The 16909-nt window shown below is 53.4% G+C and overlaps 3 protein-coding genes and 1 long non-coding RNA gene across 5 annotated transcripts in view; 3 read left to right on the forward strand and 1 right to left on the reverse strand.

Annotated features, from left to right (window-relative positions):
* LOC108532404 (kallikrein-11) overlaps positions 1-2847 on the forward strand; it is a 6099-nt gene extending 3252 nt beyond the window's left edge. The window contains exons 3-6 of one of the 2 annotated variants that reach the window (XM_017876468.1): positions 272-428; positions 758-1023; positions 1839-1975; positions 2381-2847. In XM_017876468.1, the coding sequence (XP_017731957.1) occupies positions 272-428; positions 758-1023; positions 1839-1975; positions 2381-2533 (713 nt within the window). In that variant the 3' untranslated portion in view covers positions 2534-2847. The remainder of the gene's footprint in view (positions 1-271; positions 429-757; positions 1024-1838; positions 1976-2380) is intronic. The other variant, XM_017876469.1, reaches the window with a different exon arrangement.
* On the reverse strand, positions 935-5263 carry LOC108532409 (uncharacterized). Its single transcript, XR_001886436.1, has 3 exons — positions 5181-5263; positions 2356-2502; positions 935-1294 (listed from the first exon to the last, which is right to left on the reverse strand). It is a non-coding gene; the product is annotated as an uncharacterized LOC108532409 (long non-coding RNA).
* Positions 5264-5914: 651 nt separating this feature from the next.
* Positions 5915-12516, forward strand: KLK10 (kallikrein related peptidase 10). The gene is made up of 6 exons (XM_017876470.1): positions 5915-6045; positions 6540-6636; positions 8086-8266; positions 9192-9466; positions 9797-9930; positions 10394-12516. The coding sequence occupies exons 2-6, from the start codon at positions 6549-6551 to the stop codon at positions 10544-10546; spliced, it is 831 nt and encodes a 276-aa protein (XP_017731959.1). The 5' UTR covers positions 5915-6045; positions 6540-6548; the 3' UTR covers positions 10547-12516.
* A 3104-nt stretch (positions 12517-15620) lies between these two features.
* The window catches only part of KLK9 (kallikrein related peptidase 9), a 7480-nt gene continuing 6191 nt past the window's right edge, over positions 15621-16909 (forward strand). The window contains exons 1-2 of the mRNA XM_017876473.1: positions 15621-15750; positions 15915-16071. Coding sequence (XP_017731962.1) covers positions 15708-15750; positions 15915-16071 — 200 coding nt within the window. The 5' untranslated portion in view covers positions 15621-15707. The remainder of the gene's footprint in view (positions 15751-15914; positions 16072-16909) is intronic.

Genomic DNA, 16909 nt, shown 5'->3' on the forward strand with positions numbered 1-16909 from the left:
TGCCTAGGTTGGTCTTGAACTCCTGGGCTCAAGCAATCCTCCCACCTTAGCCTCTCAAAGTGCTGGGATTACAGGCATTTGCACCCGACCCTGTGGAAGTATTTTCATCCTTTAATACCCGGCCCCAGCATCCAGCGCAACCCAGAGGGACACCAGACCAGGGCCCAGACCACCCACCCTCTTTCTCTCCTCCCCACCCCCATTTCTGGGAGCCCTCCTGGTCTACCACCTCTCCTTCCTGAACCTCTCCTTTTGCTCTCACTCCCTCCAGGGCTCGTAGGGGGAGAGACCAGGATCATCAAGGGGTTCGAGTGCAAGCCTCACTCCCAGCCCTGGCAGGCAGCCCTGTTCGAGAAGACGCGGTTGCTCTGTGGGGCGACCCTCATTGCCCCCAGCTGGCTCCTGACAGCAGCCCACTGCCGCAAGCCGTGGGTGCGGGGGCTGGGGCGGGGCCGGGAGGGGGCCGGGAATGGGGAGATGGATGGAGAGAAGCTCGGGGATAGCGATGCAGGAAAGGGGATTAGAAATGGGGACGGGTAGTGTCAGCAAGGTTGATGGGCTTGAGTTGGGATTGAAGATAAGGGGATGAATGGGGTTAGGATGGGGCTATGACTGGGAAGGGGGCTTCGGTGGGAGACGTGGAAGAGGTTGGAAGCAGAGTGATGTTTCTTCACCCTCAAAGGTGTCACTCACCTCTCCCAACCATGTCTCCCCCGACCTTTCCTCCTCCAACTACCGTCTCTCCCACCCACCTCAGCCGCTACATAGTTCACCTGGGGGAACACAACCTCCAGAAGCAGGATGGCTGTGAGCAGACCCGGACAGCCACTGAGTCCTTCCCCCACCCCGGCTTCAACAACAGCCTCCCCAACAAAGACCACCGCAATGACATCATGCTGGTGAAGATGGCGTCGCCAGCCTTCATCACCTGGGCTGTGCGACCCCTCACCCTCTCCTCACGCTGTGTCACCGCTGGCACCAGCTGCCTCATTTCCGGCTGGGGCAGCACGTCCAGCCCCCAGTGTAGGAGCTCCAGAGGGGAACCCGGCAAGGGGTGGTGGGGCGGGTGTGGTCATGATTGTGGAAGGGTTCAGGGGATCAGAGATGCGGTTCGCAGTGACGATGGTGGTATAAGTTGAGAGGATGAGTGGAAAACGTCAGGACAAGGGAGGGTGGGTACCGAAGTTGGGGCCTTGGAATCAGACAGACGGGATATGAAATCATACATCCATAATCTCCTGGTTGTAGGACCTTAGGCAAGCGGCTTCACCTCTCTGAATCTTGATTTTCTTCTCTATAAAATGAGAATAATTATACCCACCTGTCAGAATTGGATTAGAGATAATGTATATCAAGCAACTGGCATAAATCATTTATTGGATAGCAGGCTGGGCACAGTGGCTGACGCCTGTAATCCCAACACTTTGGGAGGCCCAGGTGGGCAGATCATCTGAGGTCGGGACTTTGATACCAGCCTGGCCAACATGGTGAAATCCCGTCTCTACTAAAAATACAAAAATTAGCTGGGTGTGGTTGTGTAACCCCAGCTAATCAGGAGGCTGAGGCAGGAGAATCGCTTAAACCCAGGAGATGCAGGTTGCAGTGAGCCAAGATCACACCACTGCACTCCAGCCTGGGCGACAGAGCAAGACTCTGTCTCAAAAAAAAAAAAAAAAAAAAAAGCTGGATAGCATTGCTGTTGCTATTGTTACAAGAAGAGAGGTGAGTTGGCTGGGTCTAAGGACAGGGATTCACCCAGGGCCTGGGTCACAGCAAGCACTGCATTAGGGGTGGTGGCAGGGGGCTCATTCCCACAGCCCCTCCCGCTGTTTCCACAGTACGCCTGCCTCACAGCTTGCGATGCGCCAACATCACCATCATTGAGCACCAAAAGTGTGAGAACGCCTACCCCAACAACATCACAGACACCATGGTGTGCGCCAGCGTTCAGGAAGGGGGCAAGGACTCCTGCCAGGTCAGCAGGCAGGGCCTGGGTTTCCAACCACACCCCCATCCCATCCCCAGCTTCAATGACATCTTTACCGACATCCACAATTTCATCCCCAACCTCAACCCGCCTCCCCCTGCAACTCCCAATCCATCTCTTCCCCTGTTCCCATTTCTGACCTCAGCACAAACTTCAGCTCCATCCCTGTTTCCAGCTCCAACTTTCCTCAAACTCGTTTTTGAGACTAACCCCATCCTTTATCCCACCCATAATCCCAGCCTTATCGCCAAACCTATCACCATTCCCGGTGCCTCTCCATCCTCAGTCTCAGTCATCCTTAGGCCCCACTCCTAAGCACCGTCCCCACCTCCTCCCTGGCGAACACCGTGCTCAACGCTTTCTCTCACCGATGTTCTCTCTCCCCGTGCCCAGGGTGACTCCGGGGGCCCTCTGGTCTGTAACCACTCTCTTCAAGGCATTATTTCCTGGGGCCAGGATCCGTGTGCGATCACCCGAAAGCCTGGTGTCTACACGAAAGTCTGCAAATACGTGGACTGGATCCAGGAGACGATGAAGAACAATTAGAGTGGACCCACACACCACAGCCCAACACCCTCCATTTCCACTTGGTGATTGGTTCCTGTTCCCTCTGTTAATAAGAAACCCTAAGCCAAGACCCTCTATGAACATTCTTTGGGCCTCCTGGACTACAGGAGATACTGTCACTTAATAATCAACCTGGGGTTTGAAATCAGTGAGACCTGGATTCAAATTCTGCCTTGAACTATTGTGACTCTGGGAATTGTAACATCCGGTTTGTTCTCTGTTGTATCCCCAACCCCAAAGACAGCTCCTGGCCATATATCAAGGTTTCAATAAACACTTGCTAAATGAGTGAATCTACTGAGTGCTTACTATGTGCTAGACCCTGATCCATTGGCTTTTATTTTATTTTATCTTATCTTAAGACAGAGTCTCGCTCTGTCGCCCAGGTTGGAGTATGATGGCGCTATCTCTGCTCACTGCAACCTCCACCTCCTGGGTTCAAGCAATTCTCCTGCCTCAGCCTTCTGAGTAGCTGGGATTACAGGTGCCTACCACCACATCCGGCTAAGTTTTGTACTTTTAAGTAGAGATGGGGCTTTGCCATGTTGGCCAGGCTGGTCTCGAACTCCTGACCTCAGGTGATCTGCCTGCCTTGGCCTCCCAAACTCTTGGGATTACAGACGTGAGCCACCGCGCCCACCCAGCTTTTATTAATTAAATTAAATTAATTAATCTATTTATAAGACAGTCTTGCTCTGTTGCCCAGGCTGGAGTGCAGTAACAATCACAGCTCATGGCAATCTCAGTTTCCTGGGCTAAAGTGATTGTCCAGCCTCAGTCTCCGGAGTAGCTGGGACTACAGGCACATGCCATGAAGTCCAGCTAATATTTTTATTTTTCGTAGACAGAGGTCTCAGCATGCTGCCCCAGCTAGTCTCAAACTCCCGGGGTCAAGGAATCTGCCCTCCTCAGCCTCCGAAAGTGCTGGGATTACAGGCATGAGTCACTGTGCCTGGCCTCCAAGCACTTTTTAATGTATCAACTAACTCAATCCTCATAAAACCCTATGAAATCGGTACTGTTTTCATACCTATTTTATAGATGAAGAAAGCAAGGTGATCTCTTTTCTTTTCTTTTTTTTTTTTTGACATGGAGTCTCGTTCTGTCGTCGCTCAGGCTGGAGTGCAGTGGCGCCATCTCGACTTACTGCAAGCTCCGCCTCCCGGGTTCACGCCATTCTCCTGCCTCAGCCTCCCGAGTAGCTGGGACTACAGGCGCCAGCCACCACGCCCGGCTAAGTTTTTGCATTTTTAGTAGAAACGGGGTTTCACCGTGTTAGCCAGGATGGTCTCGATCTCCTGACCTGATGATCCGCCCGCCTCGGCCTCCCAAACTGCTGGGATTACAGACGCGAACTACCGCGCCCGGCCTGAGGTGATCTCTTAACTACCAAGTGATGTGCCTGGAGTAAGGCTCTGTTCGTTTCCTTTCCTGTATAACTGTGCATGCAAAAGTATAACACAGTAAGTAAAGAAGTCAGTCAGCGGCCGGGCGCGGTGGCTCAAGCCTGTAATCCCAGCACTTTGGGAGGCCGAGACGGGCGGATCACGAGGTCAGGAGATCGAGACCATCCTGGCTAACACGGTGAAACCCCGTCTCTACTAAAAAATACAAAAAACTAGCCGGGCGAGGTGGCGGGCGCCTGTAGTCCCAACTACTCGGGATAGCCGGGCGAGGTGGCGGGCGCCTGTAGTCCCAACTACTCGGGAGGCTGAGGCAGGAGAATGGCGTAAACCCGGGAGGCGGAGCTTGCAGTGAGCTGAGATCTGGCCACTGCACTCCAGCCTGGGCGACGGAGCGAGACTCCGTCTCAAAAAAAAAAAAAAAAAAAAAAAAAAAGAAGTCAGTCAGCTTGCACATATTAAGACCTAACCAAAGGAGTTTATCATTGTTTTTCTCCAACTTCCGTGATAGGTAATTAGGTAGTGGAGCCCTCTGCTGGCCAATATGGTAGCCACTAATTTTAATCTTCCAATTAAAATTACATAAAGCCAGAAATTTAACTCCTCTGTCTCACTTGTGATATTTCCAAGGCTGGATAGCCACACGTGGCTGGTGGTGTCTGGATTAGCTAGTGCATATAAAACATCACTGCAGAAAGTTCAGCTGGGCAACACTAACGATGGCCTCTGAAGAGGATGTCCCACAGAGAGAATCCAGAACTCACGATCTTTTTTTTTTTTTCTTTGAGACGGAGTCTTGCTGTGTCATGCAGGCTGGAGTGCAGTGGCGCGATCTCGGCTCACTACAAGTTCGCCTTCCAGGTTCAAGCGATTCTCCTGCCTCAGCCTCCCTAGTAGCTGGGACTGCAGGCCCGTGCCAACATCCCCAGCTAATTTTTGCATATTTTCAGTAGAGATGGGGTTTCACTATGTTGGCCAGGCTGGTCTTGAACTCCTGACCTCATGATCGGCCCGCCTCGGCCTCCCAAAGCACTGGGATTATAGGCGTGAGCCACCACTCCTGGCCAACTCAGGATCTTTTGGGACGGTTGGCTCACCTCGCAGGAGAGGTGGCTGGCATGAGCAGTAGGAGCCCAGAGTGGAACCAGGGCCTTCTGGTTGTTAAGTGGACTTGCTGTGTGACCTCGTGTGAGTCTGCCCTCTCTGAGCCTCTCACTCCTCACCTGAGATGAGACAGTTGGCTGAGGTGATGCTGATGCCCCTCGCAGCTTTGACGTCCTGTGATTCAGGGGCCTGTGTGGCACCTGGTGGCACACAGATGGCAGGGAGGATGTGAGATGGCCACACACGGGTATGAGGCAAAGCCACAGCCCCCCAATACACACACGGGCTAGTCACGGGGACACACACAGAGCTCATGGCCACAGGGCGGGCGTGGGTTTCCCTCTTTCCTTGTTTCTGTTTTTCTTAGCCTGGGCGCCTCCCTCCCTCCCTCCCTCTCTCTCTCTCTCTGGCTCCTTTAGCCTTGGTTTGTTACAATCTCCCTTTCCAAGCCAGCCTCTGTCCCTCCTACTCAACCTGCTTTATCTCTGGGCCTTCCTCCTTCCTCTTCCAGTCTTGCTTCTCACATTGTCACTCTAGGTATGCACTTCCCGTTGGTTTTCTCTTTCTCAGTGGCCTCTCATCCCGCCACCCCCAGCCTTCCTGGGGACATGAACCCTCTCCCCGCACCTGGGAAGCCTTCTTGGAACCCGGATCCGGGGAATCCCCACGGAAGCCAGTTCCAAAAGGGATGAAAAAGGGGTGTTTCGGGCACTGGGAAAAGCCTGTATTCCAGGGCCCCTCCCAGAGCAGGAATCTGGGACCCAGGAGTGCCAGCCTCACCCACGGTATAATTAGACAGATGGAAAGGGAGGGAGGGAGGGAGCCCGGGGTGGGGTAGGGGAGGGCCGAGATGCTTCCGGACTCCTCAGGGTTAAAAGGGAAGGTCCGGCCAGGGGTCCCCGGGCAGAGGATACCAGCGGCGGACCACAGGCAGGGCAGAGGCACGTCTGGGTCCCCTCCCTCCTTCCTATCGGCGACTCCCAGGTAAAGCTAGTTGCACCTCACCCGGGTTGGGGTGGATTGCGAGAGGATGGGTGGGGACCCCCGGGCCACAGGCAGCAGCCTGCTTGGAGCCTCGGTTTCTCCACCTGCGGGACGCGGAAGTCCCCCCGCTGTAAGGTTGAGAAAGAGGCTCCCACTGGCTCCGAGCCTCGGATCCCCACCCCTCGCGTGAAGGAGGGGGAAACCCCGGGCGCGGCGTGGCTGCAGCCGGGGCAGCCCGGGCGCGGAGAGCGCTCCCCTCCGGCACAGGGAGGAGGGGGAGATGCTGCGAGGGGCGTCATTAGGGTAATTGCGCTCATTACCGCTGTTCCAGCCCGAATCTCCCATCTGTCCGCCCCTGGGGTTATCGGCTGCAGGTCAAAAGGGTGCTCGCGGGCTGGGGTGGCGCAGGCTGGGCGAATGAGCACGGCGAGGTGGGGGTCTCTAACCGAGCATCTATTTTAACCCGCCCCCCGCCCACCCACACACCCTAACAGATCCTGGCCATGAGACTCCCGCACCTCCACCTCTCCGCCGCCTCTGGCGCCCGGGCTCTGGCGAAGCTGCTGCCGCTGCTGATGGCGCAACTCTGGGGTGAGGAGGGGACAGAGGGCCGCGAGAGGCGCGGGTGGGAGGCGGTGGCGGGAGGAGAGTGTGCTCCTGTCACCAAGCCCCGCGCACCTCTTCTCCCCCGGGACCGCAGCACCCACCCAGCGCTCCGGAACAGGGCCCGCCCCCAAGTCAGCTGGGCCCTCTGGCTTGGCCACTGGCTGTCCCGCCCCACTCAGGCCCCGTCCGATTTCTGCCACCCGGATCCTCGCTCTTCCGTGGACGCTTTGCCGAGTTCTTTCTCCTCCTCTTACACCGCCCCATCCCGGCCCCGCCCCATTTTGCACCACCGTGTTTTATCCTGAGTCTTGCCTTACCGCTTTTTTGCCCTCTCTCCTCACTTTTTTCCTTCTTTCTTTTTTCTTTTCTTTTCTTTCTTCCTTTTTTCTCTTCCGTTCGTTCTTCCCTTCCTTTTCTTTCTTCTTTCTTGTTTTACTTTCTCTTCTTTCTCTTTCTTTCTCTCTCTCTCTTTTTTTTTTTTTTTTTTTTTTTTTCCCCCTTTTTTTTTTTTTTTTTTTTTTTTTTTTTTTTTTTTTGAGACAGGCGTGCTCTGTTTCCACGGCTGCAGTACAGTGGCCCAACCAGAGTTCGCTGCAGCCTCGACCTCCTGGGCTCAAGCATACTCAGCCTCCCAAGCAGCTGGTACCACAGGCATGCACCACCACACCTGGGTTTTTTTTTGTTTTGTTTTGTTTTGTTTTTGTTTTGTTTTGTTTTTTTTGAGACGGGGTCTCACTCTATCGCCCAGATTGGAGTGCAGTGGCCCAATCTCGGCTCATTGCAACCTCCACCTCCTGGGCTCAAGCGATTCTCCCACCTCAGCCTCCCAGGTAGCTGTGACTACAGGCGCATGCGTCCGCGACTGACTAGTGTGTGTGTTTGTGTGTGTGTGTGTGTGTGTGTAGAGACTGGGTCTCACTGTGTTGCCCAGGCTGGTCTTGAACTCCCGGGCTCAAGCGGTCCAACTGCCTCGATTTCCCAAAGTGCTGGTGTTATAGGCGTAAACCACTGCGCCCCACCCCTCTCCCGGTTTTCAGTCCCGTTTTGTTATTCCCACCCCTTCTCCTCCCCGTTCCCCGAGTTCTGTCCCCTCTCCCTTACCTCCCCGCCGCGTTCGATCCCCGCCCCTCTATCTAGAACCTGCGGCGTTCTAGCCAGCTCTCTAGGCACGCTGCGTTCATTCCCTGCCCTCCAGACCCACCCTACTCTGTCTCATTACTCCACGCTACCCCATCCCAGCTTCCTTCCACTTTCACGCACTTCTTCTCCTCCCATTCCCTTCGGTGCACGCGAAACCCCCAATATTTCCCTACCACCCTCCCGTTCTGGCTGCGTCCCCTGTCCCCGAACGCAGTCCAGTCCCACAGCCCAGCTCCGACCCCAAACCCAGCCCTTGCCCTCCGTGCTCTGATCCCATCTCTTTTCTTTCTCCAGCCGCGGAGGCGGTGCTGCTCCCCGAAAACGACACGCGCTTGGACCCCGCAGCCTACGGCGCCCCGTGCGCGCGAGGCTCGCAGCCCTGGCAGGTCTCGCTCTTCAACGGCCTCTCGTTCCACTGCGCGGGTGTCCTGGTGGACCAGAGTTGGGTGCTGACGGCCGCGCACTGCGGGAACAAGTAGGAAGAGATCCATCCCCGAGGACGCTACGGGGGGCTGTGGAGGCGGCCTCCAGGGAGGAGCGGGCAGGGCCGGGGCACTTGGAACTCCCACAGCTGGAGGTGCGGTCCCTGGTGTCCTTCCAGCAGGAGGAGAGACCGGGCTTGCGCTGTGGCCGCCAGGGGGCGCTGTGGTCCTCCGCATTTCTGGGCCCGGCACTGCTGTCCCGCTGATTCTCCTCGAGTTTTAGGAGGAGGCGATTGCCTGCAACACATTGAAGCCAGGGTCCGGTGTGGTCAGGAATTTAGAACTAAAGGAAAAGGTTCACTTCGTGAGTCCCCACTGAAGGAGGAAGGGCTGGGTATTATCACAGAGAAAATATGGAGTAGGTCCGAGCTCCGTGACTCACGCCTGTAATCCCAGCACTTTGGGAGGCCGAGGCGGGTGGATCACCTGAGGTCAGGAGTTCAAGACCAGCCTGGCCAACATGGTGAAACCCCGTCTCAACTAAAAATACAGAAAACAACACCACCAAAAAAATAGCTGGGCGTGGTGGCGGGCGCCTGTAATCCCAGATATTCAGGAGGCTGAGGCAGGAGAATTGCTTGAACCTGAGAGGTGGAGGTTGCAGTGAGCCGAGATCAAGTCATTGCATTCTAGCCTGGGTGACAAGAGCAAAACTCTGTCTCAACAAATAAAAGAAAATGTGGAAGGCTTACCTAGGTGTCCAGGCCCCCAGCCCTCCTCAATTCCTGCAGATCCTCGGAGCTCAAATACCTGATTTCTCCTCCCCATGTCCACTGAGGTCCGATTCTCCCCCAAGACCCTCTTCCCTCAGACCCCTCCTATCTCCGGGCCCTGGTATCTGCCCTCACCCCACTGCCCGCGCCCGCTTTCCCAGTCCCTATGAAAGGTTTGCCTTCACATGCCTCTTCCTCCCCCCAGGCCACTGTGGGCTCGAGTCGGGGATGACCACCTGCTGCTTCTTCAGGGCGAGCAGCTCCGCCGGACCACTCGCTCTGTTGTCCATCCCAAGTACCACCAGGGCTCAGGCCCCATCCTGCCAAGGCGAACGGATGAGCACGACCTCATGTTGCTGAAGCTGGCCAGGCCTGTAGTGCCAGGGCCCCGTGTCCGGGCCCTGCAGCTTCCCTACCACTGTGCCCAGCCCGGAGACCAGTGCCAGGTCGCTGGCTGGGGCACCACGGCCGCCCGGAGAGGCAAGAGCTGGGGCCCTGAGGCTGGAATCTCAGGAGGAGGGGGCTGGGGGCCTGAACCCCGGGTCTGAGGAAGGACGGGCTGGGGACTGGACTCCTGGGTCTGAGGGAGGAGGGACTGGGGTCCTGGATGCCTGGGTCTGTGGGTCTGAGGGAAGGAGGAGCTGGGGACCTGGACTCCTGGGTCTAGGTGGGGAGGGGCTGGGGCCAGGATTCTTGAGTCTGAAGGAGGAGGAGCTGGGGCCTGGAATAGATGCAGTCTTGTATCTGGATTCCTGGCTCCCCAAGGACTGGGGGCTGGACCCAGGGATCACTGGCACATTCTCCCTTTAGTGAAGTACAGCAAAGGCCTGACCTGCTCCAGCGTCACTATTCTGAGCCCCAAAGAGTGTGAGGTCTTCTACCCTGGCGTGGTCACCAACAATATGATATGTGCCGGCCTGGACCGCGGCCAGGACCCTTGCCAGGTAGGGTCTGAACAAGGAGTCTCTGACTCCTGGGAGGGGAGGACAGGGAGGTTATGGGAAAAGAGCAGATCCTGTCCCCGCTCCCCAACTCCATTCCCAAACCCATCCTTGACCCCAACTCTTTCCCAGTCCTAACCCCCTCCTCATCCCTATTCTCAATCCCATTTCCATCCTAACCCCACCCCATCCCCATTTCCAAGCCCGTCTCCATCCCCTCACCTTCCATGAACTACAATCCTAACCCCAGTCTCACTGCATCTTCATTCCTGTCCCCCAGTCAACCCTCCATAACCTGAAGTCAATCTCCATTCTCACCCTCCAGCCTCATACCTAATTCCAACCCCATCCCAACCTCATCTTTATCCCAACCCAACCCCTTCCTTCCCCACCACTGCCCCAGATCCCAAAGTGACAGTTCTCACATTGGCACATTTATTTGATCTCTCCTTCCTGCCACCCCCAGAGTGACTCAGGAGGCCCCCTGGTCTGTGACGAGACCCTCCAAGGCATCCTGTCATGGGGTGTTTACCCCTGTGGCTCTGCCCAGCATCCAGCTGTCTACACGCAGATCTGCAAATACATGTCCTGGATCAATAAAGTCATACGCTCCAACTGATCCAGATGCCCAGAGGCTCCGTCGTCCATCCTCTTCCTCCCCAGTCGGCTGAACTCTCCCCTTGTCTGCACTGCTCAAACCTCTGCCGCCCTCCACACCTCTAAACATCTCTCCTCTCGCCTCATTCCCCCACCCATCCCCATTCTCTGACTGCACTGAAGCTGAAATGCAGAGAAGCATTATTCCAGAGAAGCAAGGAAGCCGGTCATCGCCCAGTCTCTGAGAGCAGTTATTGGGGTCACCCAACCTGACTTCCTCTGCCACTTCCTGCTGTGTGACTTTGGGCAAGCCAAGTGCCCTTTCTGAACCTCGATTTCCTCTGCAAAATGGGAACAATGACGTGCCTACCTCTTAGCCATGTTGTGAGGAGACTATGATATAACATGTGTATGTAAATCTTCATGGTGATTGTCATGTAAGGCTTAACACAGTGGATGGGGAGCTCTGACTAAAGGTTACCTGTGTTAATGATCTGACCACATCCCAGTGACAGCATGTCCAGGGAAAAAGTGCACGGGGTAGCCCCCAATCCCAACCCTGCATCCCCATCCCTTAGGGATGATGCAAGAATCATTTTCCCCACCCTAGTTCCAAGTCCCAGGAACCACCTTTTAACCACTTCCTTCTCATCTCCCACTGTTTCCCACTTCTGGTTCCACCCAACACCAGTTCCTCCTGACTTGGTAGGAACTAGGCTGGCCGTGAGTCATATAGCACCTTCTCTGCCTTCATGGGGCCGCTGGAACTCAAGGGACCTCACCTTGCTTCCATCCTAGCCTCTAAGACCAGAGGACCAAGGGGATAGTGAAGATTGGGGAACTCTTGCCACCTCAACTGCCAAGTTTGTGCCAAGAAACCTCCCTCTGACATTTAGGGAAAAAATCTTTGGTTTGTCTGTTATTAATTGGCTGTGAGATTTGCATCCTGAAAACTTAGGAGGAGGAATTTTTTGACTCTCCCTGAAATTAGGGGAGGGGAGGGGAGTTAATACACAGAGTCCAGGTAAAGCTAATAGAAGTTGGAGTGTCTACCGGGTGCGGTGGCTCACGCCTGTAATTCTAGCACTTTGGGAGGCCGAGGAAAGTGGATCATCTGAGGTCAGGAGTTCAAGACCAGCCTGGCCAAAATGGCGAAATCCCATCTGTACAGAAAACATAAAAATTAGCCGGGCATATAATCCCATCTACTTGAGAGGCTGAGGCAGGAGAATCACTTGAACCCGGGGGGCAGAGGTTGCAGGGGGCCGAGATTGCGCCATTGCACTCCAGCCTGGACGAAAGAGCGAAACTCCATCTCAACAAAAGAAGTTTGTCTCAGCTTATCCTGAACTTTGAAGCAGTAACATAAGCTAGCTGAATATAGGCACAATAGAAATTTCCCATTAAGCACTGGTTTGTCCTTTCAGTCACCAATTTATGGAGCATCTAGTATGTGCCAGGCCCAGTGCTGGCTGCTGCGGACATACGTAGGGGTGATCACAAGGTCCCTCCCGCCGCAAAGCCCACAGGAGACTGATGTGCAAGGTCTGAGCACAGAGTCTGGTACATAGCTCCCTTCCGTGGCCTCTTTCCCATTCTGCCCCCATTAGCACACCCAGGAAATGTCAGTCAGTCATATCAGCTGGGTTTGTCATCCAAGGACCAGAAGCGAGGTCAGTGCAAACCTGAAAACTCGATTCATTTTTAAAGGCAACTCACCCGTCCCTTTAGTCACTCCACAATGTTTATCGAGCCACGTCTTATGCCAGGCCTCAAAGATGAATCAGACCAGGCACTACCCTCAAAGAGTTGCTAGTTAGGTCGGGGAGACAGGCCAGCCTTACATTCCTGTCATTCAGGTGTCCACTCAAAAGTCACCTCCTCCAGGAGGCCTTCCTGAATTGCCCAGGCTAGAGGAGTCCACTTTTGGTCACTCAGTCCTGATGCTCTGTTTATTTTTTTATAGCACCTATTATATCTGAAATTATCTCATTTATGTTTACTTGATAATGGTCTATGTCACCCTTCCCCACAAATTCTGTGAGGGCAGTGATGCAGATATTTGTTCACTGTGATTTTCTAAGCACCTGTGTTGTGCCCGGCACACAGAAGTCACCCCCATTGCTATGTGAACACAGCACAAATAGATCAGTGCTGTAACAGAAGGGGGTATGGGGTACACCACATCGAGTCCACAGGCTGTGCCTGAAGGAGTCAGGAAAGGCTTCTCAATAAGGGGACATTTGTTTAGGGGTTCAAAGGATAAGTAGGAGTTCACCAGGTAGAGAAGGAAATGCATTTCAATCACTTTGCTGTATGACTTTGAGCAAATTACTTGAATGCTCTGTCTGCCTCAGTTTTCACTCTGTGAAATGGAGACACCTGCTTAATTAGACGCTCGTGAGAGTTAAATGAGATAGGCTGGGCGCAGTGGCTCACACCTGTAATCCCAGAACATTAGGAAGCTGAGGCAGGTGGAATGCTTGAGCTCATGAGTTTTAGATCAGCCTGAGCAACATAGTGAAACCTCGTCTCTACTAAAAAAAAAAAAAAAAAAGAAAAATAGCCCTGCATGGTGGTGCACACCTTGTAGTCCTAGCTACTCAGGAGGCTGAGGCAGGAGGATTACTTGAGTCCAGGAGATTGAGGCTGCAGTGAACTATGATCATGCCACTGCACTCCAGCCTTGGCAACAGAGACCCTGTGTCAAAAAAATAATAATAATAAAAATTAAATGAGATAATATACATGCAAAGTTTACCTAACACCAGGCACTGATAACACAGTTGATAAAGGTAGCTATTAAAATGTTCCTTGTTTTTTTTCTTTATTTTCTTTTCTTTTCTTTTTTTGAGAGTCTTGCTCTGTTGCCCAGGCTGGAATGCAGTGGCACAATCTAGGCTCACTGCAATCTCCGCCTCCCAAGTTCAAGCAATTCTCCTGCCTCAGTCTCCCGAGTAGCTGGGATTACAGGCACCTGCCACCATACCTGGTTAATTTTTGTGTTTTTAATGGAGACAGGGTTTCACCATATTGGCCAGGCTGATCTTGAACTCCCGACTTCAAGTGATCCACCCGCCTCGGCCCCCCCAAAGTGCTGAGATTACAGGCGTGAGCCACCGTGCCCCGCATGAGCCATCACACCTGGTCTAAAATGCTCTTAATAGTACTTAAGGTGGCACTTAGCACATAGTGGATGCCTGGTCCCCAATCTCAAGGGCTTCCCCATCTGGAAAAGGAGTGGGACAACTGCAGGCAAGGGTGAAATGCGCTATGATAAAGGCACCGCAGGTTTCTGCAGGGGATGGATAGACATTGAAGGCTTACCATGTCTCAGACACCGTTGTGCTCCATGTGTGTAAATTTGCTTAATCCCCCCAACAACCCTCGTTATTACTGCTACTTAACAGATGGAGCAGGCCGGGCGTGGTGGCTCACTCCTGTAATCCCAGCACTTTGGGAGGCTGAGGCGGGCAGATCACGAAGTCTAAGAGTTCGAGACCAGCCTGGCCAACATGGTGAAACCCTATCTCTACTAAAAATACAGAAATTAGCTGGGCATCATGGCAGACGCCTGTAGTCCCAGCTGCTTGGGAGGCTGAGGCAGGAGAATTGCTTGAACCCAGGAGGCGGAGGTTGCAATGAGCCGAGATCGTGCCACTGTACTCCAGCCTGGGTGACAGAGCAATACCCCATTTTGGAAAACAAACAAAAAAACAAAAACAAAACAAAACAAAACAAAAAAACAGATGGAGCAACTGAGAGAGGTCTGGTGACTTGCCCAGAGTCACATACCTCATCACTAATCACACCTAATCATTGAGATTTGGACACATGTGGTTCAGTTCCAGAGTCCGTGCTCCAAACCATGACAACATAGTGAGAGAACATTCAAGGGGAGCCCAGACCCAGCTTCATAACCAGGCCTGTGGGCAGGAGAAAGTGGAAGGGATTGTAAGTGCCTAGGGAAGGCAAAGATGGACTCTGCCTGAGGAAACCAGAGATTTCCTGGAGGAGGAAGCATTGAGGTTGGGTGTTGAAGGGTGAGTAGGAGTTCACTAGGAAAAGAAGGATATGGAGAAAGACATTCACTCATTCAATGAACATCTCCTGAGGACTTCTGTAAGTCCTGTTCCGCCTGGAACTGGGTGATGCTGGGACACAGAGATGATTCAGACCTGAGCCCAGCCCTCCAAAAGCTGTCCACCTGGTGAGAAGGAATGATGAGAAGAGAGGCAGGGAGGATGAGGTGATGGAAAGGGCAATGGGGTGGGAGGCAGGGAGATGGATGAAAAAAATATATAGCAAATGTTCTCAGAATTTGGCAAAGATCAGGATGTACTAAGAGAGAGCACAAGGCACTTGCTTCCTGGAGGGTTGGGCAGCTGGGTCCTTGGGTGGTGGAGCTGCGGGGAAGGGGGCAGGTTATAACAAGAGTGGGTTAATCCAGACGGAACCAGATTTCTCAACATTCTAGGAGAGGGCCTTGTCCTTGTGGGAAGAGGCCCAAATCCCCAGGGCAGGGAAGGTTCTGCGAGGTATGTAAACCTGTGCAGCTGCCTGTGGTCTCTGCCTCTCTCCACCTGGGTTTCCCTCAATTTTTCTTGTGTTCTCTCTCCTCCTCCCGCTCCTCCTCTCATCTGGCGTCCTTCTGTGCCTGTACCTCCCTCTCTTTGTATCTTTTGCTCTTGTGTCTGAGTCCTGACTCTGTCTCCCACCCCAGCCTGCTTTCTGGTGGTCCTCCTGCACATCCCTCCAGCCTGCCCTATCCAAAATAAACCTGCTGCACCCCAGGACCTTAGGCCTCAAGGATCTTCCTGCTTTTCCAGGACACAAAAGACTCTGTATCTTGTAGCCCAAGGTGATGAGGAATAAGGGTTCCCACTCTGAAGACCCCAGAGGAGGTGCTCACAACCTCTCCACATTCCCAGCACTCCTCCTCCATTCAGTCAAGCTCTGGCCCAGCAAGCCGCCAGTTCATCCCGAAAGGGGGTCCCCCTGCACTTACCTCCTCTCCCAAGGCCCCTGTCACAGCCCCAGGGCTTCCCCCTCCCCCAAGGACATTTCCCAATCCCGATTAATCACAGGGGCGGCCCCATGAAGGAGGAAGGAGATGGCATGGCTTACCATAAAGAAGCACTGGGCGCCGGGTGCACGTTCTAGGATCCAGGTGCCCAGGGGTCATGAAGCTGGGACTCCTCTGTGCTCTGCTCTCTCTGCTGGCAGGTGAGGCTCCGGGCTGGCTGCCCCTTCACGGCTGTGCTAACGTCATCTTGCTCTTCCCTCCGGTCCCCGGCTTCTGCCTCCTGCCCCCTAGGCTTCTCAGCATCCTCTCCCTGCCCTCCCAGCCTGCTCCTCACTGACCCCTTTGTCCGTCGTCCCCACCCCAGGGCATGGCTGGGCAAACACCCGCGCCATCGGGGCCGAGGAATGTCGCCCCAACTCCCAGCCTTGGCAGGCTGGCCTCTTCCACCTCACCCGGCTCTTCTGTGGGGCGACCCTCATCAGTGACCGCTGGCTGCTCACAGCTGCCCACTGCCGCAAGCCGTGAGTGACCCGGGCTGGCCACGCTGGGGAGGGAGCTGGGGGTCAGGAGAGAGTGAGGGGTGCTAGAGGCTGGAAGTGTAGAGCCTCCACTTCTGATACCAAAAGTTCAACTCTTAGAATTAGGAAGGGTAGCCTCCCAAATCCTAAAATTCTAGAGTCCGACAATATCTCGTTTGAGGAGTGTAAGATTGGAAACTTAGGCTTTTCGAATCCTAGACTGACCCAGAGAAATCCAGAATTGTAGAATCCTAAAATCTTGAATTTATGAAATTCTGCAATAGCTTCCACAAATTCTAGAATCATAGATTCGCAGACTATTAGAATCTTAGCAGTCTGGGTCAGCACTGCCCCGAGGAATTATGGTGCCAGTCACGTGCGTAAGTTTAAATTTCTGGTGGACACATTTAAAAAATAAGGAATGAGTAAAGTTAATTCTAACAGATTTAAATTGACACACTCAAAAACTTATTTTGACATGTAATCAATGTTTCAATAAGTATGAATGATACAGTTTACTTTGCTGTGGTACTAAAGCCTTTGAAATCTGTTCTGTATTTTACACATATAGCCTGTTACAAAATGGACTAACCACATTTCAAGTGTTCAATAGCCATAATGGCTAGTGTGATCCTACAATCTTAAATTCAGAGCTTTCTAGATTCACTGAATATTGAAACTCACAGTACTAGAATCTTTGATACACAGTATCCTAGAATATTGAGTTTCAGAGAATTCTGGAGTCTTAAACTATTTGAATCCCAGACTCTTAAATTTCTAAGGTTATAGATTTACAGAATTATGAAATTCTAGTCTTTTTTTTTTTTTTTTTGAGATGGAG

Source organism: Rhinopithecus bieti, unplaced genomic scaffold (genome assembly GCF_001698545.2).
Source record: "Rhinopithecus bieti isolate Rb0 unplaced genomic scaffold, ASM169854v2 scaffold_10264, whole genome shotgun sequence".
In the NCBI taxonomy this organism is placed as follows: Eukaryota; Metazoa; Chordata; class Mammalia; order Primates; family Cercopithecidae; genus Rhinopithecus; species Rhinopithecus bieti.

What these genes read in the sequence shown, in the direction of transcription:
- KLK10 (XM_017876470.1), top strand. Translation starts at nt 6,549, where the DNA reads ATGAGACTCCCGCACCTCCACCTCTCCGCCGCCTCTGGCGCCCGGGCT. An exon ending in GCCGCGCACTGCGGGAACAA is followed by an intron (nt 8,267 to 9,191) that starts GTAGGAAGAGAT and finishes TCCTCCCCCCAG; the next exon opens with GCCACTGTGGGCTCGAGTCG. An exon ending in GCGGCCAGGACCCTTGCCAG is followed by an intron (nt 9,931 to 10,393) that starts GTAGGGTCTGAA and finishes TGCCACCCCCAG; the next exon opens with AGTGACTCAGGAGGCCCCCT.